Here is a 23,424-nt window from a genome sequence, read left to right on the forward strand (position 1 = left end):
GACTCCTCTAGGGACTGCATGTAAGTGGGATCATACAGTACTTGTCTTTTGTGATTGGTTTATTTCACTTAGCATAATGTCATCAAGGTACATCCCTGTAACATGTCGGGATTTCCTTCCTTTTGAAGGCTGACTAATATTCCATTGTACGTATCTGCCTCTTTTTGTTTATCCATCTGTCGATGGACACTGGGGTTGCTTCCACCTTTTAGCTATTGTGAATAATGCTGCAATGAATATGGGTGTACAACTATCTCTTCGAACCCTTCTCTGCTTTCAATTCTTTGGGCTATATGCCCAGAAGTGGAATTGTGGGATCATGTGGTCATTCTAGGTTTAATATCTTGAGGACCTGCCACGCTGTTTCTCACAGTGCTGAACCATTTTACATTCCCGCCAACAGCGCCCAAGGACTCCCACTTCCCTGCATTCTCACCAACACTCCGCATAAGCTGATTTTGAAGATGACTGAGCATATTTGTTTAAGCCCTAAAAAGGGTGTTTATTTTAACTACATTTTTTTTCCTGGAACTCGTTCTAGAATGCATAATTCATGTCCCTTTGTTCTAATCTTAAGGATGCCTCAGGTGTTGGTCTAGGCTAGAGGAGTGATGTCTTCTCCAGCAACTGATGGTGTTTTCGCTCCTATACTAAATGACCCCAAATTCTTGTGTTTCTTTATGAGTCAGGTGTGCTCTGACATTTTCTTTTGTCCTCTCCTGCACTGCCAGGTTGTCAGCATGTTGTTAACCAGGTATCACAACCAGGTTCTTACTTCCGACTGCTGGTGGGGGCCCCTTCTTGTCGCTTCCCACCACATTCCTTCTATTTTCACTCCATTATGGAATCAGAAAACCAGGTGACTAGACCTGTATGTAAAATAAAAGCCTTGAGCTTTCGTATGAGGTCTCTGAAACAGTTATTTCATCATTTGTCAGTTTTAGATTGGTGGTTTGGGTTTACATAGCTGAGGTTTTTGAAAATTCATAACAAATCTGGACGCAAGATCTGGTTCCTCTGGATGACCTTGGACAAATTATTTTCATTCACTGGTCTTCAGCTTCTCCATCTAGAAACGAGGATATGAATGCCCATACTTCCACAGTGATCGTGAGGTTTGAAAATGATAAAGTGCACAGGAGAAGCCAGCCCTGTGTGCGGCATGCACTCAGGGAAGGCAGCTGGAATCAGGGTAGGGCTCAGACCTCCTGGGCTGGGCCTGGGAACGGCAGCTGGACTCCCTGGGGTCTCTGGGAGCTGTTCTGTCCACCTAACACCATGCATGCGGGTGGCCTGGCAGCAAATCCAGCTTCCAAGCCAGCTTGTTATTATTGGCCCTCAAATAGAAGTTAATAAATAGACCAACACAGTAAGTGCTTGGAGAACAAGTCCAAGAACATCTCAGCAAAATCACAAGTCCAACAGGTACTTGGGTGAAGCCGTAACAACACAGAGAGGCTCTAGCCTGCAGATTAGATATTCTGATTTAGAAAAAAAGAAGAAGGATGCTATGAAGCTTAACGATCCTGCCGTTTGATTCGGCAGGAATGTTATAAGAACATAAGCAGGGGTGGTAATTAGGCCCCTGGCTCTGGAAGAGAAACGGTGATTATCAACGCCAAAGGGAGGCCAAGCGTCCGTTCAAGAGCTGGGGCTGGGGGGAGGTGGGCGGCACACAGGTTCTTGGGCTGAAGAGCAGGAAGAATTCTGAGTCCCTCGCACATGGGCACTGATTCAGAAAGTGGCACTTTGGATTCTGTTGCATAAGCTTAGACTTTTAGAATAACAATAGGCATGGAGGATTCCCTAAGGGGAGAATGTTCTTGCAAAATACGTTAAGCCCACATTTGCCTGTTGGTAAACACTCCCTCCCGTATGTATTTGTGTAACGCTTTTGTGTTCAGAAAGCACCACCAGCCGTTCTGGTGGTCTAAACTGAGGAGTCCTGTGGGAGAAGGAGGGCAGGTCTGCTTATTCCTACTTTACAGGTGGAAGAGGGGAGTTCCTGCGGAGCAAATGACTTGTCCACGTTACTCACTCAGGGAGGAACTAAAATAGATTGTTTTAATGAGTTAGCCTGGCTAAATCCCCCAAATCAGTGAACTTATGACACTGTTTTTCTTGCCGTTGTTTCTGGCGGGGGTGGTCACATGGGGATTCGGTTGCAGCGAATATGGCTTGAAGCTATCATCTTTGCCATCTCTCTGTGGTCCAGGGGTTTTAACAACACTTGCACGCACCGTAACAGGGCCTGACTTGCAGTGACAACTGCCGTTTGGTCCTCAATCATCGCCTTTCGGTGGAGAAGACGCTGCCTGTCCCTCTCATGATCTCAGATATCCTCTTGACCCCCCCCAGGTCCCCCCAAGACCAAGCAGCCCTTCCCCACCCTTGTCCTTGCCTCCAGCAGTGTGACTGTGATCATGAACCAGGGCGGGGGGCAGCAGGTGTAGCTGTCGTAGTACCACTTCCGGTCAATCTCCCGGGGCAGGGTCTCATAGGCCACGTGGCGGATCAGCCGCTGGGAGAGGTTCAGCCCCTTCTCCTCCAGCAGGGCCTTGCTGCAGAGCCGGCGGTTCCCCTGCAGGATGGCCTGGCGGAAGCTGTTGGACCGCTTGTTGCTCATCTACACCGGGAACAGGGAGGAGGAGGGGTCAGCACTGGGGTCTGGGGAGAGCCCCGACCCATTTCCCAGCCAGCCCATTCCTGAGGTCAGCCAGGCCTCATCCCACCTTCCTCTTTCTTCTGTCATAGTTACAGGAAGCAGTATTCACAGAGCCCTTCAGTGTCAGGGGTTGTCATAAGCACTTTGCAGCTTCACTCATTTGATGCAACTACTCCACCTGCTAGATACAGACCATGAACATCTCTGTTCTCTTGGTGAGGAGACCGAAGAACAGAGTTTCAGGAATCCATCAAGTCCAAACCCAGTAAGGCTCCAGGGCCTGTACTCATGTTCACCATACCCCTCCATCACCCATCATCATTTCCTGAGCAACTGCTAAGTGTCAGGCACACTGCCAACACAGGGGACCCAGTGGTGCTCAAGACAGATAAACAACCAGCAGTCATGGTTCCAAGTGAAGGTGCCACTGGAACACACAGGAGGGAGCCCAACCCTGGCCCACGGTGGTCAGGGAGGGCTTTCTGGAGGAGGTGGTATGAGTGAGAACTGAAGGATAAGTAGCAGTCAATGTCCTCAGACACTAGCTTGGGAAGAGGCAGGCAGCCCTTGGTTAGATAAGCGAGTTTGCAGGGAGGTCCCCAGAGCCAGAACCTAAGGCTGTGCTTGTGGAAGGTCATCCCTCCTGAGTGCCTTCAAGGGAGTTGCGAGGCTCAGGGGGCCCAAGGACTAACCTCACCCCCAGCAGAGTCCTGGCTGCCTCGCCCAGTGGTCAGCCTAACTCCCGGAGACCAGAGGCAGCCCTGCTGACTTTCAGCCTCCCGAGGCCTCCGTTACCTTCCACCTGCCCTCCGTGACCACATTCTAGACCCTTCTAACGGGGAGATGTCCTAGAGATGTGGCTCTCCCAGCTCCAGAGCCCACTGTGCTGCTTGGATGGCTGTCTCATGATCTCTGGGTGTGGATTGCCAATGTATTCCTGAGACTGTGGGCTCAGCTGTGACATCAGGCTGCATTCACCTGAAGGCAGGAGTCCAGACCGGGCTGGGGAGGTGAGCCAGGCAGACCAAAGCACAGGGCTTTGAAGCCCTGACGGGGGAAGGGAGCTGGGGAGAAGCTGGGTTCAGACCAGGCCAAGTGGAATAAGCCTCCATCTGCAGCATCCCCTCCCTTTTCCTGGGTTCTGTAAGCACCTTCAAAATCCAGCCAAAGGCTCGCCTCTCCAGCAGGCCTTCCCGGATGACCCCTTCCAATGACTCCCTATTCTCACCCCCCACCCCCACCCCATGCCTGCAAAGCTTGCATCTGATTCTTAGTGGCTTGGTGGTTCTGGAAATGCAGGCAGGGCTTGGAGCTCCACGTTCACTGCAAGCCCGAGACAGGATCACGTCGTCAAATTAGTCTGTAGCCACTCTTTCCATCCGGTCCCCTAGTCCCCAGGTATGCACGTGCTCACAGGCCTGCACTGCACACACACTCACAAACACACACCCAGAAGACCCATGGTGGGGAGGAGCTCAGCATGAGTACAGGAGAAGCAGTGCGTGCACATGCACACTCACCCTTCACCTGCGCCCTTGGTGTGCCCAGAACTGTGCTGGGCACAGTAGCATCCATGGTCTCTGGCCTCATGGAGCTTACAAGACAAACAGATGTATAAACAGCAGCAAAAGAGGACATCATCTTTGTTATTTGGTGCATAATATTATCCCCACGTTATAAAGATGGGGACAAGAGCTTGGAGAGGGAAAGTAATTTTCTCAAGGACCCATAGTTAGTAAATCAGAGTCAGGATTCAAACCCAGATGGCGCTTTTGTGCCAATTAGATAAGGGAGTCTATTCTTCCAGGTGGATACACCTTTTCCAGGCCTTGCTGAACAAAGCTCAGGCCACATTCCAGTTCTCATTCATCTCTGCCCAGTATCCTTCTTGTATAGTCCACAACCTGCATACCCGTACATGATAACCCTGGCCACTCAGCTGTAACAAAGTGGTCTCTGTTATGAGAGAGGCTTGCACAAAGCACTATGTGGTCTCTGGATAAGGTTGGTTTGTTCTGTCTGGGTTGGGATGGGGAGGGGCTCACAAACGATGCAGAGGAGTTAATCTGGTAAAAGAACATCAGAGACAACAAAAACTTTCAAATACTTCATCTTATTTAATCCTTGCCACAACCCTGAAGAGGGTATCCTTTGGCTTCATTTCACAAATGGAAAACACAGGCTCCTTCTCACTCAGTGGCAAAGGAGGAGCCTGGAGCAGGACAGGTTCCCCCAACTCCAGCCCGTGAGCTCTCCACCCGGCCCAGAGCTTCTCCCAGGAGATCCCCCTCTTAGTGCTGGTCTCCAGGGCAGCCCTGCCCACAGGAACCCAGGCCATGACTGCCCATTCCAGCTCAGAATTCAAACACTGTAATCTCGATGGTAACAAGTAATCTGCTGTTGTGAGTTCCCACAGAAGACTCCACGGACCCCCGGCTGGAGAAGCAGCTCACGCACAGAGCCCTGCAGCAGGGCACGCAGCGAACATGCTGGTGCTGGGGCTGTGGATGAGCCGATGCAGGCTCAAACCCGTGGCCTGGTCCAGCCACAGGGCTCACCTCCAGTGCCCACCCCTGAATCCTGCCAGTCCCCCTGCTTAACTGAGCTCTGTCCCCCACCTTCGAGGAGGTTTGCTCCCTGGATCCACTCAGAACAGCAGATTCCTTCACCACTAAAAGCTCTACAGCTGCTCCCTGCAATCATGCTAACCTCTGGGCAAAGGCAGATCCTTAGTCAAGAGGCAATGAAAATAACCCCAAACCCAGCACAATGGCAGGTCCTGGGTCCTCCATCACTGATACCTCCGAATTCTAGGCGCCTGGGGACTTCACATCAGTCACTTAATGGGTGACAAGAAGAGAGATGACAGTCTCCGTACCACCAATAGGGAAACTGAGTGGAGACTTCTGGCCTTGTGTTCATCCTGCTGGTTCACGAAGCTTCCACACATACCCCATCTGTCCCAGAGTGGGATGATTCCTGCTTAACCCCACTGATCCCCATTCCAATCCCGCTGCTGTAGCCCCCAGAACAGCATAGCAGGAACCCCCAGTGAGGAAGAAGTCCTATCTCCAAGACACCAGACTACTGTGCAGGATTCACGGGCCTCCTGCCTCCAGCCCCTCCACCAACCCAGGACATCTGCCAGCATGTCTGATGAGCTCCAGCCTTAACCCACAAGCCCCATCACTCCTGAAAGGTCTGGTCTTATCCTCCCAACATCCGCTCCCCAGCTCCTCTCCTGCCAACAATAACCTCCCACCTCCCACTCCCAGCCTTTCATTTAGGTGGAACTGACCCCACTGGCAGCTCCAGGGGTGGGCACTGATTGGTTTGAGCCAATCAGCACATCCCACTGACCTAATCGAGGCCAATGGGAGGTGGGAAATCCCAGGCCTCCTGCTGAGGGCTGGAACAGCTGCAGCCACTTTGCTGCTACAATGGGGGGTCTGGAATTGCCAGAAGCTTCTTTTTCTTGGTGATTACCTTTCAACTGCCGAAGCCTGGACTTTTTCAATGCTGCAGGCCAACGGATGCCTTTAATTATCCAAAAGAGCCCTCTAAGCCACACCCCAAACAGGCCCCTCCCAGAGGCGAGGGCCCCAGAGTGCTCACCAGGTTCACAAAATCCTGGTAGCAGATCTGCCCATTGGCCTGGCTGTCGGCGAGAGCCAGGAGCACCTCCCTCTTGTGCGGGTCCAGCTTGGAGCTGTGGCTCTCCAGGAGGCTCCGGAACTTGCCTGTGCTGATGTAGCCCGTGTTCCCAGGGTCAAACTGAGGGAGAAACACACACAGCAGTGGGGTCAGCAGGGCTCCGCCCCTCCCCCCGCACTGCCGCATGCGCATGCCCCGCCTCCATCACCACTTAGGGCTCCCATCCCCTCTGCCAACAGAGGCCCAGGCGGCATCTGGGATGTTTCCAAGGCGCCCATGAGAAACATCCAAATAGCGGGGACAACCACTTACAACCCTAGAAAGCCCCGGAGACCTTTGAGATTGCCCAGCCCAACTGTCTCCCGCGTAGGGAAGGAAACGCAGGCTCAGAGAGGTTAATCTCTGCCCTTACTGCCGACCCTGGGCAAGAGGAAAGCAGGAATGAAGAAGTGATGAGTGGAGGAAGATAAGGAAATCTGAGGCCTGGTCCGGAGGGGCCGAGTGGGGAAGGCACGAGACCCCGGGGAGCTGGGAGCACAGCCCGGGGCGGTCCTTCCACATCTGGCTGCGGGCTCCACCCACGCACACCCCACAGCCCTGCGCACACCGCCGCGCGGGGCGCCCCCCGAAGACGCGGGCTCGGGGTGTTTGGTCGGTTTTTGACTTTGCCCTTTTGCCCTGTGCAGCTCTGCACACGTGGGAGCCTCTGCCTAGGGCTCACTTCCCTGCCGCGCGTCTCCCTGGGAGACTCCGATCACGATCACACTTTCCAACTAAACCAGGTGTCGGGCCTCCAGGAAGCCTTCCCTCACACGCGGTCTGCCCGCCCCGGACCTCGGACAGCCCTCCGGCCTCCGCCCTGCACTGTCCTCTGATTATTTTCAGCACCTCTCTGGACTGCCCGTTCCCTGAAGGCTGGCATCACAGCTTGTCCCCAGGCCTTAGCACAGAGACCGGCGTAACTGTCACTTAGTTGAGATTTGTGGAGTGAGTAAGTGCAGGTTCAGGTGAAGAGGCAGGTACTCATTTTACAGAGAAAGGCTCATGGGTTCAGCGAGAAAAGGGGCTTACTCATCTCTCCCAGAGCAACCCGCACCACTCTGCCCCTCTTCCATAGCCCCTCTTTCCTCACAGCACCCACCTGACTTCCCCTCCCCACCCCAGCACACACCCTGCTAGAAAAAGACGCAAGCGGTCTCCCAGCGATGCCAAGGCTGGTCCTCCTTGTAAAGTGCTTCCCCACGCACTCACCACACTTGGAGACGCTGCTGTGGGTTGCTTAGGTTTTTAAAGGCAAACAGACACTGCCAACGTCCAAGTGTGCATGACAAGGGAGCCCGGAAGGCCAAACCAACGTCTCCCCCTTTTCTGGATAAGGTCAGTGAAGACTATTTTAGGCTGATTCTGGGTGCAGCCTCTCAAAGACAATCCAGGAGAAACAGCCAAGAGTCACAAGTCCTGACCATTTCAATTCTCCCCAGAACTCGACCTGAGAAGCCATCTCTAAGGAGGCCTGTTGAGGAACCTGCATGTGTCCCCCACGCTCCAGCAAAAATGACAAACTTCAGGGATGACACCGATTTGGTTCACGCCATTGAGCATTTCAAGAAACTCACCTACCCCTGCTCCAGAAAGATTCTGAAGAGTAAAAACATCAAATATTTGCTGAGTGTTTTCATGGGGCCAAATACCATTCCAAGCACTTTTTACGTAAATGATTTCTTTGACCCCTGACAGCAACCTCATGAGTCGGTCCTATGATTGTGCCCATGCTACAGATGAGGAAGTGGAGGCCCAGGAAAATGGGCACAGAGAGGTTAAGTGACAAGCCTGCACAGCCTCCCAGCCCGCCGGCTGCTGCTGACCCCAGCGTCAGGGCCTGCTCTGCTGCTCAGAAGCAAAATGTCAGGATTGAAGACGTGCGTGCAGACCCAGAAGAGGAGGGGGCTCCGGGAGCCCCACAGGCCCACTCTAAACAGATTTTTAAAGCAGGAAAGAGCCTCAGACAGCAATGGTTCTGATCTCCTTCCTCAGGTAAGGAAATGACACCTGGAGAGGCAAAGTGGTCCCGGAAGCCAGGAAGTCTCCTTCTCTGGTGCCTGGGACCCCTCCCATCCCACAGGCTGGCACTGGCACTGGCCATGGGGACTCCCCAGCCTGGCCTCTTCTGGTCCCACGTGGCCTTTGTACTGGTGGGGCGCTGATGGGGGTGGAGGTAGAGAAGCAGCCTGGAGCCCTGGGAAAATCCACGCCTCCCCAGCCGTCCCCTGGTGAGCACCACAGGGGACAGTAGGCTTCACACAGCAGGGAGCCTCTCCTGCCCCAGCCTGGGGGAGGAAGCCAATGCGCTCCTAGGGGCCGTTGGAGGCTCAGGGGGGCAGCGGGGTGGAGGGGCCGGGATCAGGCAAGGGCCCCTCTCCCTCATTCCAGCTCCAGACAAAGAACCACCTGCTCCCCTGCTCTCCCGCCCCCTCCAGGGCTCCCTGCTGTCTTCCGAGTGACAGGGGCCCGCGCTGTGGCTCCTCCTCCCGCCCCCCACCAGGGCCTGCCAGTCCTGCCCCAAGCACATCTCAGGCTCCAGACTGCAGAGAAGGAGCTGGAATCAGGCCGAGCCTCCCTTCTCTGCCAAAACTCCACCTTTCATGCCAGGGCCAGACAGGCCAGACAATGGAGGGTCATCGCTACCCTAATAATGAGGCCTCAGGGATGAAGGAGGGTGACTGGGGGTAGTGGGAGGCAGAGAGGGGCCAGCTGTCTGGGCTCCACAGCGGTACACAGGACACCTTCCATCCCCCCCAACACCTGGAAAGTTGAGGGCAAGAGCAGAAGCTGGCCAGGGTGGGGTTGGGGGTGGAGGGAGGTGGACAGAGAGAAGGATGGGGAGACAAAAAGAAACACGGAGAGAGGATTCGTGCAGAAGGTGGAGAAAGGTGGGTCCCACTGCCCCAGAGGAAGCTGAGAGCTTCTATACGAGGCTGCAAGGAGCAAGGTAAACCCCATTCATGTCTCAGCCACTTACCACTGAGGACGCCCGGACTCTGTCCGGTTCCACTTGCCTCATTAAAGCCTGGAGGGAGCACTGATGTCATGGAGGCTTAGCAGACCCTCCGGGACACACCTTTGGGCCCCCTCAAGGGCAGCCATGGGGACAGGATCACACTAGCACCATGGTTTGTTTGGAACTTTGGGGGAAACAAACCTTACAAATGTAATTTCCTCATTAATGATGTGCTGAAGGCCCTGAAGCTCCCCGTCTTGGGTGCTCCATGCCCTGAATTCACCCACTTTGGACAGGAGGATGCTCTCAGGATGAGGTCTAGGCTGGGTGGGCTGGAGACAGCCTGACTGGGGTTAATCTGGGGGTGGTAGGGCAGCAGGAGGAATGGGGCTGAAAGGGCCTCAGACAGGCAGGCAGGGGCCCCGCGGAGGGGAGCCAAGAGTCGGGAGCATCCTCGCAGCTGCCTCCTGAATAGCTGCCTCCCAGGGCTGTCAGGGGAGTGGGGGGGGGGGCAAGTCCACATTCAGCCTCTGGAGCTGCTGGCGCAGAAGAGGAGGAAGGCACAAAGTTAGGAATGACCCTCCCACAGCTCCTGCCCACCTGACTCGGCCTTGAAAAGAGCTGTGAGACTGAGGCTCTGGGCCGCTTAATCCCACCAGCACCCAGCCCTCTGGCCCCTTAATCCTCTAGGTCACCAGTTTCCTCCTGCCCGGGGCCCCACACAGGCTCTGCTGTATACCCCATCTCCCAGCCTGGGCCCCCTCCTGGCGCACTTTTGACCTTGGCTCAGAAAGGACCCACCAAATTCTGCATTATTGCCAGCCAGGGGGAGGATTTGGGGGAGAGTTCTGGAAAGATCCCCCCCACCCAGCTATTATGCCATCTTGGGCAGATCATTAACCACGTTGCCTCAGTTTCTTCATCAATCACATGGTAGGAACTCTCCCTTCTCGGGGAGACGGAAGGGGGTCCACCCCCAGCTCTGCACACACAAGCACCCCCCATATGCAAACGGGGTTTGGGGAAGAGAAATCCACAACCCAGACAGCCCACGGAGGGCAGTCGATCTTCAATTTTGCATCCTCGCTCAGTCAAAGGGCTGATGGGAAACTCGGGATCAGGATGAGGCAGCTCACTTACAGCGGTGAGGTCTGTGCTGTCAGAGGGAGCTGGTGACACCACAGAGAAGGGCAGCAGGTCAGGAAATGATAACTCATGGTCCAGGAGAGCTGAAAGGAACTCAGTGGTTTTTAAGCTGCTCTGCAGAGTCCTAGGTGGTGGGGGACATCCAGAGAGGTGGGGAGGGGGTCGCCAAGCAGCCCTCCTTGGTCCTCAGCCAGAGCAGCTGCTTTCTGAAGTGTTCTATGTACTAGCCTTCCGCATCCCACCCAGCTGAACAGCAACACAACAGTAGCTTTATATGTAGAACGCCTGCTAGGTGTCAGGTGCCACCTCACTGAAACCTCAGGTCCCCCTATGTCCTGATTTGTCTGAGACAGTCATGGTTTACACCTACTGTCTGAGCATGACTATTAACAGTGCCCCTTTCCCCCACCCCATACTGCCCCAATTTGGATAATAAATTACATGGTCCCCCATTTAAACCTCACAACAACCCTATGAGGTAGGTGCTGTTTACATGGGAGAAAAACGAGGCATCAAGAGCCGAGCTGCCCAAGTTTGAAGAGCTGGTAACTGGTGCAGATGGGTTTACATCCAGGTGCAGGGGCCTGCACTCTCCCATCATTAGGAGGCAAGAGTTTGAGAGACTCCCAGTTCAGTCCTCCCATCCGTTCACTTAACACGTATTTACTAAGGAGTGACTGTGTATGAGGCATCACGCTCATTTTACGGACGGGGAAACAGGTACAAAGGGCAAGTTAGTGGTCAAGATGGGAACAGTTCAGGGTTCCTCCACTGGGGTTGGCTGGTCCAGCCTTGCTCTTTCTTGTTTTTCTCTGTCCTGTTCAGTTATACAAAATAGAACTGGCCCAGGGTCTCTCAATGTGTGTTTTGTGGAACACCAGGCCCAAGATGGGGCATTGAAATAAAGAGTTCTGCAGTCCCACAAGTTTGGGGAACCCTTTTGGAAGGGTATGATGCATAAAACCACATGGCGAGGGGAGGGTATAGCCCAAGTGGTAGAGCGCATGCTTAGCATGCATGAGGTCCTGGGTTCAATCCCCAGGACCTCCTCTAAAAATAAATAAACCTAATTACTTCCCCCATCCCTGCCAAAATAAAATAATTAAATAGTGCAATAATAAATAAATAAAATATTTTTTAAAAACACACACACAAAAACAAACAAAAAACATATGAAGGGTTCTTCAAGATCTTACAGTGGAGAAGCCTTCCTGATTTTGTTCAGCCCAGCATTTCCCAAACTTACTGGATCTTTGATCACAGTATTTTTTCACAGCAGCATTCCATGGAACACTTTTTGGGAAAAACGCATGAATCCACAGTAGAGTCATTTTTCCCCTTTGTAAAACCTGGCCCCTTTGTTGGTGATTCTGAACCAGCCTTTCACCCCCATCTCATGAGTGGCTCTGGTCCTCCAGGCAGCTGACATTTTATCCGGAGTCCTCCAGCAAAACTAAAAGCCTGCCAGATCCAAGCTCCAGCCAGTTGAGGAGGGGGCCAGGCCCCTGGAGAGGCCGAGGAAGCAGTGACTGGCTTAAGGGGCTGCTGAGCTGAGCTCTCAGGGACCAGCCCCACGGGGCTGGGAATCTGCCTGCTCAGCACCCAGGACAGCGGCACCACTTTTCCCCTCCCTGCCTCAGGGCCAAGGCTTCATAATCCACCCAGGGGCAGCAAAGCGTAAGAGAACGAAAAAAGGAACAAGTCTATTTTATATCAATTATGTTCGTGTGATCTGTACAAACTCCTATCCAGGATAATTACACGTCCAGTCCCTTCTCTCTCCCAGAAGGACCTTCTCCCTCTCCTTGACTGACATAAGTCCAGGTGCTCAGTGAGGGGTGTGGGCACTTTCAAAGAGCTCAAAGGCAGCACCTGGGGTGCCCTCCTGGTGAAGACCTCTCAGGTCTGGAAAATCGGGACCTGGAACCTAAGGAAGGCTCCCATCCCTGCCAAGACAGAAAGCCCTGGTAAAGGACCACATGGTGTGCATGCTGGGGCAGAGGAGGGTGCAGGCAGCTGCCCCCCTCCCAACTGGGAGTTACCATGGTTCATCCACTGGCTCCCTGCATCCTTACCAGGCTTCTGAGCAGAGTGGAATTAACAAGGCTGCCCAGGGGTTTACGGCTCAGCAGAGAGCAGTCCCCACCTAACAGCCAGAGCCCACCATGGATATTTACAGCCCTATAAATTAGGTCCAGGCCTGCAGCTGCTGAGGTCAGGAGGCAAGGTTACAGGAGTAGCAGCTTTCTCTAGCAGTTCCCTGCCTTGCAAATGAGGATGCTAATTTGTCCCATAGAGAAAACGCGCCTCACACCATCCCCTGACTGTCCCCCCGACCTGAAATACTCATTTTCACGAATGTTTGATTGCTATTATTCTCACACCAACCCTAGAGTAAGTGTGATTTGTCCCATTTAACAGATACGAGAACTGAGGCACAAAGAGAGGACCAAATTGCCGAGAGGCAATTCAGGAAGTAAAACAGGGCACCACCTGGCCGGCTTTAAGCTGAAGCTAGGAGTGGATTTTGAAAGACCAAGCCTCTCTGGGAGGAAGCAAGAGTGGTGTCTAAAAACCAAGTTCTGACCCCTCCTGTCCCCATCTCCCCACATGGACACACAAGGGGCTCTGATGCTCCCCGGGGTTTGACCAGGCACCTGACAGCTGGAGAAGCCACAGCAATTCTAGGATTCCTGGTTATATTATTCCTGTCCTTCCAGCTGCCACCCCAGGGGCTTGAGGGAGGCAGCTTATGCCTCTCAAGGGGCTTCTCCCAGAAGCTCCAACCCAGGCTCCTGAACACCCCCCATAAGTCAAACAGCTGAATCCCAGGATCTGAGGTTGGCAGGCTGTTTAGAAAGCTAAAGCACACTTCCCTCAGCAGAGGAGCAGAGGACATCCTGGCCTGAATCCAGGCTGAGCCGCTGGACAGTTGGCATATTTCCAGAAAACTACCTGGCTCTCTGAACACCTGGGCCGTGAGTGGAAGAGCTCTCAAACTTTCTCTGGACCGCAGGAAGCTGAGTTCAGGTGGGCAGTGAAGGGTAGGGTGCCTCTTTCCTCCAGGCCCTGTCCATCTCCACCTGGAGAGAGAGTCTCCTGGAAGATGCTGCTTCTCCCCCTTCAGAGCCTCCCACCCTGATGAAGGCTGTGCAGATGCCCAGACTTAGAGGGGGCACCGGGTGCTGTGACTCAGAGGGAGGCCCCTTGGGTCCCAGGAGCAGCTGTGATGCCTGCGCTGACTCACCGGGGCTGCCTGGGGACTGGAGCCCGGGGACTGGAGCCGAGTCACAGCCACAAGGGCAGGAGCCCCAGGGGAGCCAGGAGAAGGGAGCAGGGAGTGTGTGCAAGCAGGGAGGAGGGGGTTTTCCATCTACCCCATCCCACCCCCTTCAGCCTAAACCCACTTCCTCCTGCTGCTACTCCTGGAGGCCGCCAGTGGGTCCCTCTGTTTCCCAAAAAAAGAGAGACCCAGGGAGAAGGAGGGGAGGGGGACGCAGACCTCTGCTCAGGAGCAGAGTGGGCAGGATAAAGGGCTACCAAACTCCTTCACCTCCTGTGGCCCTCTGTCCCGTTTCATAAGCCCCCTAGGAGCCTTGTGTACAAACACACACACAGACCCCTCTGCAGAGGGTCCCCGTCTGCTTTGTGTCTTCGGGCAAGCCCTGTCCCCCGGGGCCTCAGTTTCCACCTCTGTAAAGAGAGGGTAGCACCACTCACCTCACTGGGCTATGGAGAGACCAAACCAGACGAGGACATAAAGGTACACAGCAGACACTCAATGCTTGCTCTCTCAAAGGAACACTTTCTGACTCAAACCTGTACCTTGCTTCAAAGAAGCTGGTAGGATGAGGCTGGCTGCTACCCCTAGTTCGACACGATCCGAGACACACGGCAGCTCATTGCCATAACATGGAATAGTGCTCTGGGTGCAATCTCACAACCGACCTACAGGAACTGCCAAGTCGGAAGACTGGGTGGAGGAGGCCTGCTCTGCGCTCCGGTTCTCGCCCTCGCCCTTGGCCATGCAGGTGGAGAGAGTGAGCAGAAGGGAAATGCTCGGGCAGCCAGGCTCCCCCGGAGAGCCTCCATCCAAAAGCTTGTCTCCTTTCTCTGTGAAAGTCTGGGGGGAGGTGGGTTTCCAGCTCCTGCCCTGAAGAAGCCAGCCTGACATGGTAGAAGGGGGTCTGGACCTAGAACTATCTTCAAACCGATGTTAACGTCTTGAAATCCCAGTGACGGGGTAACAACACCACATTTATGAGGGGCTCGCTACAGACCATGCCAAGTGCTAGCCACACGCTGTCCCATCAGGCCTCGCAACAGCCCTGAGGGCAGGCAGCTTCCAGATGAGAAAACGGAGGCTCAGAGAGGTGACCTGGCCTCCCCACTGTCACACAGCTAGGAGGAGCAGAGCTGGGACCTGAGCCAGATGTGGGTCCTCACCACTGCCTTAGTCCCTGAGGGCGCCAAGGAAGCAGACGAAGGTCTGCAAGGCCCAGTGGCAGGAACACAGGTCAGAGAGGGAGAGAGAGGGCAGAGCTGGGCCACCAGCTCTGATACTACTGCGTCAAGTGACCTCAGGAGGTCACTGACCTCTGTTTCCTCATTTGCAAAATGAGCAGATTGGACAAGATGCTTCTAACCACCTAATGATCCATGATCCTCGTGGCAGCAGCCCCAGAAGGGCTGACCCAGGCGAGGCAGCCCCACAGTCAGGGCCTGCTCCTGGGGAGGACATTGGAACCCAAGACAACGTGTGCAGGGATGTCGTCTTACTTGTTCATTCCAGCATGTGTGTGTCAGGCAGGCAGCCAGGCAGCATACAGTCTCAGAGCCCACGGCCCCACTGCTCAACTGCCATCGAATGTATTTGTGGGAGTGGTCAGTGTTGGGGATAAAAGGGTTAATTCAGCCTGACTGCTGGGGTCACTGGGGCAGGAGCAGGGCAGCAAAGCTGGCTTTGTGGTGGAAGCAAGTCCATAGACTCTCAAGTCTGGAGGCCACCAGAGAAGGGGTTGGAGGTGCAGAGCACGAGCAAGGGAACCCCTCTCTGCTGGTTAATCCTGTGATATGAGGGCACCACCAATGCCCCGTCTCTGGGGCAGGTGTTTTCTCACTAAGCCGTTCAGCGGTCTTATGTCAACCTCCTTTCAGCTCCCAGAACCCTCTTAAGCCAGCCTCCAGCACTGTAAATGAGGTAGACCTTAGGGTCAGGCTAAGGGAAGACCTTCCTCAGGCTGGAGACAAGGGGGTTGGACAGGGGAGACACTAAGGGAAAGCAAGCAGAAAAACCCTCTGGGTGCAGGAGTGGCTTTCTCCAGGAGCCGGGACTCGGAAGGAGCTGGTTTAGAGAGACAGCCACCTTCCCCAGGGAAGCCCGGGTCTCAGAAGTGGCCCTGTGTCTCTTCCACTAAATTCTGATTCCCAGTCAAATGACAGCTGTGAAAAGTCCACTGGGTATCAGACACTACGAAGAGTTTCCACTTCTATTTAACTCCCACAGAAGTTAAAGATGATTATCCCCATTTTAGAGATGAAGAAATTGAGGCTCAGAGAGCTAATGTCACTTGACTCCTATCACAAAGCCAGTAAGTCCTGAACGCCGGTCTATCTGACCCCACAGCCAGGGTTCTCCCCCTCAGCCCACCTAAGCAGACCCAGGTTGTGGTCATAGCACGATCATAATTTTGGAGGGACAGTCAAGACTTCCGGGAGATTTGTGAAGCTAGGGTCTCTTCTTGGAGTCTGGGAAATGCATGCTCCCAAGGAAAGGGGAAAGGGAGATACGATCAAGGTCCTTTCATTCTCCCTTTTCCCTCCTGTTTGTTGGAGCTTGGAAAACAATTGTGCTTTGTTGACTTAACAGAACTCTGCTCCAAGCCCTCTTGCTCACTAAACATTCAGAGATCTTGAAGGCATTTTTAAGTGTGAACCTGGAAATGGTTTTCCAACCCCGGAAGCCCTGTAAGGGTTAATGGGCTCCAGTCTCTTATCTGCTATTTGACCTTGGGCTCTTGAGGGCACCTCCCTGGAGTTCTGGAAGGGACTGAGAGTGAGACTATCAAAGCATAACCTGAAAAAGAGGAGCTTGCAGAACAAATATAGAGCAATAACCAAAGGACATGCTACCTGAGCAAAATGGTAAATATCGGGGAATAGATGAGAAATCAAAAATAAACTCAACCACACACAAAGATTTACCAAATGATAAAATTTCTCAAACAATATATAAAGGAAGGAAGGGTTTCTTAATCGGTGATGCTAGTGTAACTGGTTTGGAATAGGATCTGGATGGACTAAAAGATTAGACGATTTTTTTTTTAATCAGAGAAAAAGTGGTAGAAAATAGAGGCGCATATTTATGAGATCTGGAGAGGAAAGAGAACTGTCTTAGCTCCGAAGCAACAGAAGGAATCGTGAAGGAAAAGCCCAACAGATTCAACTATAGGCAAAGAGGACCTTTTTAACCACGAAATTACACTAACAACAGGTTAGTATTTACGGTAACTTTAAAATCCAGTACTTAGGAAAACCATTAAGATCCCAAGGATGTGGGAAGACAATTTCCTCAAGGAGAAGTTCAAACAGGAAACAAGCCCCTGGAACATCTGGGGGCCGAAGTGATGAGCTTTTGGTTTTCTGCCTGCTGTGACTTCTGGGACTGGTGTGGAAGCACAGGGAGGGGGGTGAGGAGGGTGGCGTGTTACACCCCTGCTTAAGCAGACCTGACAAATGCCCAGGATGCTGGGGAGGGTGGAAGGGGGCGGCCAGGTAAACTTCCAAGGGGCTGGGGTCACCTGTTTTCTTCACCTCCAACTTCTCAAAAGGCAATGTGGCCATTCAGATGAGGGATGACCACATAGGACCAAAAGACCAAGGTCATAGCTTCTAGTCCTTGGGTCCAATTAGCTTCCTGTTGGGTCAAAGCTACTCTACATGCTGAAGAATCAGAGAGCACAGAAGAACTGGCCCAATTCCATCCCTAACACCTGGGAAAAGGTCCCAGCAGACCCCAGTTTGAAACCACAACCGCTGGTATCCGTCATCTTGACCCAGGAAGGGAAGGAAGACCGACTGGGGATAGCCTCCCAACCCAATGGCCTCTGGAAGGTGAGCTCCGGGGCCACATTAACTTGCAGGGATTCTGACAGGTGTCATGTGAATCCCACTCCATTCAGCACAGTTCGCCCCATCAGAGCCATCAACGTCTGCAAGAAATTGTGGGGAGGCTGCCTGCAACCTCCGGCCAAACATGCTTTCCTGAGTGCACCAAGTTTGCCATCACCAAATCTTTCCTTTAAATAAGCCCAAAGGAAGAGGCAGAGAGGACGAAACCTTCCATTTTCTGAATAACCCGGCGTCTGTTTGAAGTTGTGCGTCCATTTGTGAGGCTTCATACCTTCTCTTCATTCAGCCCTATCAGGGGAACGGTCCAGAGTGGCTCCAGAAAGTAGGGGAACAGACACAGAGTGGATATCTCCCAGAGGTCAAGAAGATAATAGAAAGAGGCTTCTAATGCCTCTTGAGGGGTGGGCAGTACAGACACAAGGCGGAACCAATCGTGAGAAAAAACTGTCCAGAGTAAGTTTCGGGAGTTCCTTTCCCAGAATTGATTTTGTCTGTCCAGAATGGTTTCTGGGTAGCCCTTCCCAGAAGCCGGGGGGTGCTCCATGTGACACCCAGGGTCTCCCTCGAGAGGGAAAAACTGGATTTCATAGATCACCCAGGGATATCAGGGGCTACATATACTCTCTGCTCCCTCAAGTTCCAAATTCTTCCAACTGAAAGTTTTCCTCCGTTCACCCAAATAGTTCCTTTTAAAATGTAAACACACACACAGGGACTGGCAAAGAAAATGAATCAAATGAGAAAGACAGACACAGACAGAGGGAAAGAAGAATGATACACTTTGTTCTAGGTTTCGGTGCTAAATCTGGCAGGAGGTGTGAAGGGCTGGCAGCTTGCTGGTCGTGGTATCAGAGGCAGCAGGCGGCCCCCTCCTGCCTCGGGGCGTCAGGCCAGCCGCTGCTGCACTCTTAGGAGCCGGAGGGAGAGTGGGTGGCACTCGGGAGCCAGGGAGAGGTGCGCCACCCCAGAGGGACAGGAGATGCTGGATGCTTCCCAAGCCACTGCCGGGCCTCATGTTAGGGTGGATGACGCCCCAGGTCCAGCATGTCTTTCAAGCTGAATTCCGTGTTTTCAGTCCCACTTGGCCATCCGCATTTAGGGGGCTCCTCAAGCTGAACTGCTCTGAAACCGAATTTTGCAACCTCCCCCAACCCCGACCCTGAATTTTCCTTTTCCTCCTTGGTTCAGAATCTCAGAACGGGTCCTTTCATCTATTAGGGTCTAATAAGGGCTTCCAGTCCTCCCACTGCCATGTCCCTCTTTCCTTCCTTTCCTACCATCATCTTCCAAGTCAAGGTGCTTGTATCCAATCATAGCCACAGGCTCCTGGCTAATTTCTCTCTTCCCTGCAACCCACCTGACTTCTATCCCACTCACTCAGGATCTACCCAAAGCAGTGCCTGGCTCTTGTAACAAACCTGCTAAAAAACCTTCAGAGGCTTCTCCTACCTCCAATGGTACTTTTTCAGCTTTATCTCTCTCTCCAACCCAGTACATTTCCTCTGGCTCAACCAGACTGGTCTCTTAAAGTCACACAAGCTTCTTGGTGTAATCATTCTCACCCCAGGACCTCAGCGTTCATTCCTCCCCTGCACTGAGACAGCTCTTGCCTCCTCTCCTTCTGTATCACGAACCCGGGAGGGAGAAAGAAACACACAACTGCATGCAACAGGAGTACCAAGCAAAGAAGAAAACCATTTCTTTGCTGAAGGTCAAATGTCCATCTTCAGGTTCCAAAGCCAACATGTGGCACTTCCAACTCCATTCCCCACACCTAGACTCTAGGCATTGTAAACAATCATGTACCATTTTCCATCTATAAATCTCGCATCCCTGCGGCAAAATTAGAGTCAGCTTTCATAAGTGCTCATATTGTGACAAATGAACTTATTTATGAAACAGAAACAGACTCGCAGACATAGAAAACAAACTTATGGTTACCAAGGGGAAGAGGGAGAGGGAGGGATAAATTAGGAGTTTGGGATTAGCAGATACAGACTACTACATATAAAAAAGATAAACAAGGTCTTAAAAGTATAGCACAGGGAACTATATTCAATATCTTGTAATAACCTATAATGAAAAAGAGTATGCATATATATATATATATATATATATGACTGAATGGGTATGCTTTACACCAGAAACTAACACACGTTGTAAATCAACTAAACTTCAATTTAAAAAAAATGCTCATATTGTGAGTCACCCTCCAAGGATGGCAGAGATTTTACTTCAGTGGTGGCCGTGGATCTTTGGTGGTGGAGGTAGAAAAGGAGAGGGGATGTTAACATAGGCCCTTCCCCCACCTTCCCAGCCCCAACTGCAATCCCCTGGCATATGGAGAAGGTCCCAGGCTTCAATACTACATATTGTCCGATTTCTCCATGGTATAAAGCCGGCTCTGGTGAAGTGGAGTTGGGAGGAGGAGGGAGGGAAAGATCTCTCAGGGGAGCCCCCTCCACCTCCTCCTGAAACCTGGAGAGCAGTGGAGAGCATTGCTGTTCCTTTGGTCCCAGAGATGCGTTAAGCCACACCCCCACCCCACGTCACCATCTCAGGAGTGCAGAGCTAGGGAAGCCCACGCAAGCAGGAAGACTGATTGCCGGGAGGATTGGAAGGAAGGAGGGGGGCATTTAACTGCTCACATACCTGATCAAACAGGACTTTCCAGTGCTGGTAGAGAGGAAGGCCATGCAGGAGAGGAGGAAGAGGAGAGAAAGAAAGAAACACACTTATCACCAAGGCCTCTGCAGCCCCCTGCTGTTTCTGACCTAGCCTCCCAACTGCTGCCCACATTCAGGCACCCACTGACAAGAGGCCAGGGAACATCTGGGAAGAGCTTCCCGAACGAAGTCTACAAATAGCAAAGCTGGGGGAACTCAGGTTGAGAGGGAAAGCGTCCCTCATTCTGGGATAGGCAGGAGGAGGAATGAGCAGAAGGGTAATTTTCAACAATTACTAAAGATGTCCAACTCTGTCCAACAGCCTTTAATAACTTCTGCTGCCTAAAGCTTATCTGTGTGTCTACTCCCAGGCCTGGAATGCACACCCAGGTGCAATTCCAGCAGAGCTGCTGCAGCTGTCTCAACCTGCTGGCAGCCAGAGAGCCCTACTCAGGAAATCCCACCCCTGCATAAGCACTAACGTTTTGCCTGAAATTTGGGAGGCGGGGGCTCCTAAATACACTGAAGCCCACCCAGTCTCTTTCAGTCTGAGTCTAAGTGATGAGTACAAGAGTTCTGCTAGAACGAGGGGACCAGAAACAAGTGAGGGGTTCAAGCACAGGAGCCAAAGGGGGCACACAACCCCATTCAGACTTTCCGGCTGAGGTTTGGTAGGTTGTGCGGGCCAGGCTTCACTTCCCCGTCCCCACCCTGAGAGGGAAGGGGCAGGGCAGAGCGTCTGCCCAGTTCTTCATCTCCGTTAGCAGGTTAACCTCGGGAGGGAGAAGCTTAAGAAACTTCAGTTCCCAGGACTCCCCAGGGCTGGCTCTGCCGATGGCTCCCGGGACCAGAGCAAGGGAGACTCAGGCAGCAGATGGCAGGGAGCCCTCTGGAGCAGCCCCTCCCTATCCTCACCCAGGGGGCCGTCGCTGGCAACCACGCGGTCTGGGACTCCTGACCCCCCTCTGGGAGCAAAACCGCTCCCAGCACTCCTCTCCCTCCTCCGGCGGGGCTCAGGGACAAGGGCCAGCTGGAATTTTAATCAGCGTTGCGACAGGACAGGTGCCGGGTGCGGACTAATCCGATAGCAGAGAAGGGGGTCGCCAGAACGATCTGCGCCGCTGGGTTCCGGGGACTCTGCGGCGCCCGACCCCTCCCTGGGTTCCGAGAGCCCCCGGGTCGCGAGTGGGAGGGGAGGGGAGCCACTGCTGTGACGAGGCCGCCTCTGCGGGAAAACGCCGTGTCCCGGGCACTGCACCAGCCGCGAGGAGGGGGCTCTGGCGGCCGACGGGTCCCCAGCGCAGCAGCGGGCGCTGCGTTCCGCAGGAAAGCCCTGGGAGCCCGAGCAGGGGGTGACGCGCGCGCGTTTCGGGGAGACCGGTCCCTCCGCCCCCTCCCGCCCGCGGGGACCCGGCCAATCCGGGGCGCTTCCGCGTCACCTTGAAACCTCCCAGTTGCCCCGCGAGGGGCAAGCCGGGGGGAGGGGCAGGTCTCCCCTGACGCCCCCTAGAAAGTTTGCCCAGGCCGGGGAGGGGGCACTCACGTCCTCCGGCGCCGGTGGCGGCCGCTCCTCCGCCTCGGGTTCCAGCTCCTCGATGCGCTCCGCCTCGGCGCAGGCGGCCACTGCGGGGCCCGGGCTGGGGTGCTCGCCCATGCCGAGGCGGCGTCCGGGGCCAGCCGCGGCTGCGGGGCTCTTCCTGGGGCGCCGGGCTAACTTTGCGCCGCGGCGGCCGTGCGGCTCGGGGGACTCTGCGCGCGCCGCGCCGCCTCCGCGCCCGCCCCCATGGCCCCGGCCCCCGCGCCGCCGCCTCGCGACCCCAGGACGCCGGGCCCTCAGCCGCAAACTTCTCGGCGCCCGCTGCGCCGCCGGCCTCCGCCTCCGTCGCGGCCCCTACGCCTGGCTCTGAGGCGAGGGCGCCCTTGGGCCGGCCCCGGCCCCACGGCTCCCCACGCTCCCTTCCCGCTTCCCGCGGCCCCCGCTCTGCGCGCGAGTCTCCTCCTCCCCGCGGACTCCTCGGGGGCGGCGCGCAGGCGGGGGCGGGGCTGCTCCGGGGGACCGCCGCCCCCGCCCCCGCCCCCGCCCCCACCCCCCCGGGCGCCACCACCCGGGCCGACTCGGTCAGAGCGCCGCGGCCCGGGGAGGAGAAGGGCTGCTGCGGGCTGGGCAAAGTAGCCGCACGGCCCAGGGCGGGGATGGGGCTGTGCTATGCCCGGCCACATCACCAGCTGCTTCCTCTCCGGGTCCGGATTTGCCTCTCCGCACCCGGCTGGAGGGTGCAGTGTCCACTTGCCGAGACCCACCGGGTTAACGATGACTTGGAGGCAGCAGACTCGTGAAGGAGGCAGGGGCGAGATACTCACTAAGTTGGCAATGTCGGGGTTAACTGCGAATAGATTGGGGTCAGGATGCTGGGAGGACGGCGTCCCTCGACCACCCTATTTCTCTTCACTTCGGTCTCAGATCCTGGGGGGGGGGGGTCCAGGTAGCCCAGTAGTTTAGGGATGGAAGAAGTCAGAAGAATCCCAGACCCCAAACCCTGAACCTTGGCCTCCCAACACCCAGAGCTGTGTGACAGTGCCCTGGCTTTACTTGACCAGGTGGCAAAGGTAAGACCAGGGAAGTGCCCTACCTGGGAGAGGGGCTATAGCAAGTAGGAATCAAGTTAGAGCAGAGGAGTAGGGAATCTTTTAAAGAAAAAAAGCAAAATCGGTCCTGCTTCCTTGCAGGAGAGAACTCCCAGGAGAGAGTCTCCCTTAAGCAGAGGCTCTGCCTGTAGGCGGTGCCAGTGGCGGGCTGGGACAGGTGCTGGTCTCTCCCAGGGGGCTCAGGGATTCATTTATGGTGCTGTCCAACCGTCAGTCCCCAGCCCACACCAAGGCTGTCTCCTTCCACTCCCCTTACTGGCCTTTGTTCTGTCTCTCAGAAACTGATGCTCATTTCCATTGGTGAAAGTTGCAATTAATGCTCTCATCTTCATAAAGTGAACACAGAACCCCGGCCCCAGGATCCAACCTGTGACCATCCCACCCGACAATGACTGTTCCTCCTAAACGCAGAGAAGGAAATTAACTCCGTTCTAATTAGGTGAGTTTGCTACAGACACCAATTTTCATCTCGGTTTCAGAAAGTGTGATCATTCCAACTATTTTTGTTTCTCACCACC

General features: G+C 54.3%; 1 protein-coding gene across 4 annotated transcripts in view; it reads right to left on the reverse strand.

The window, feature by feature from the left end:
- The window catches only part of RHBDL3 (rhomboid like 3), a 43,602-nt gene extending 21,350 nt beyond the window's left edge, over nt 1-22,252 (reverse strand). For 2 of the 4 annotated variants that reach the window (XM_072938944.1, XM_072938946.1), the window contains exons 1-3: nt 21,804-22,252; nt 6,281-6,439; nt 2,402-2,626 (exon numbers count right to left, since the gene is read on the reverse strand). In XM_072938944.1, coding sequence (XP_072795045.1) covers nt 2,402-2,626; nt 6,281-6,439; nt 21,804-21,914 — 495 coding nt within the window. In that variant the 5' untranslated portion in view covers nt 21,915-22,252. Of the gene's footprint in view, nt 1-2,401; nt 2,627-6,280; nt 6,440-20,246; nt 20,271-21,803 lie in introns of all 4 variants that reach the window. The other 2 variants (XM_072938945.1, XM_072938947.1) reach the window with 2 other exon arrangements.
- Between the last annotated feature and the right edge of the window lie 1,172 nt (nt 22,253-23,424).

Source organism: Vicugna pacos, chromosome 16, assembly GCF_048564905.1.
Source record: "Vicugna pacos chromosome 16, VicPac4, whole genome shotgun sequence".
In the NCBI taxonomy this organism is placed as follows: domain Eukaryota; kingdom Metazoa; phylum Chordata; class Mammalia; order Artiodactyla; family Camelidae; genus Vicugna; species Vicugna pacos.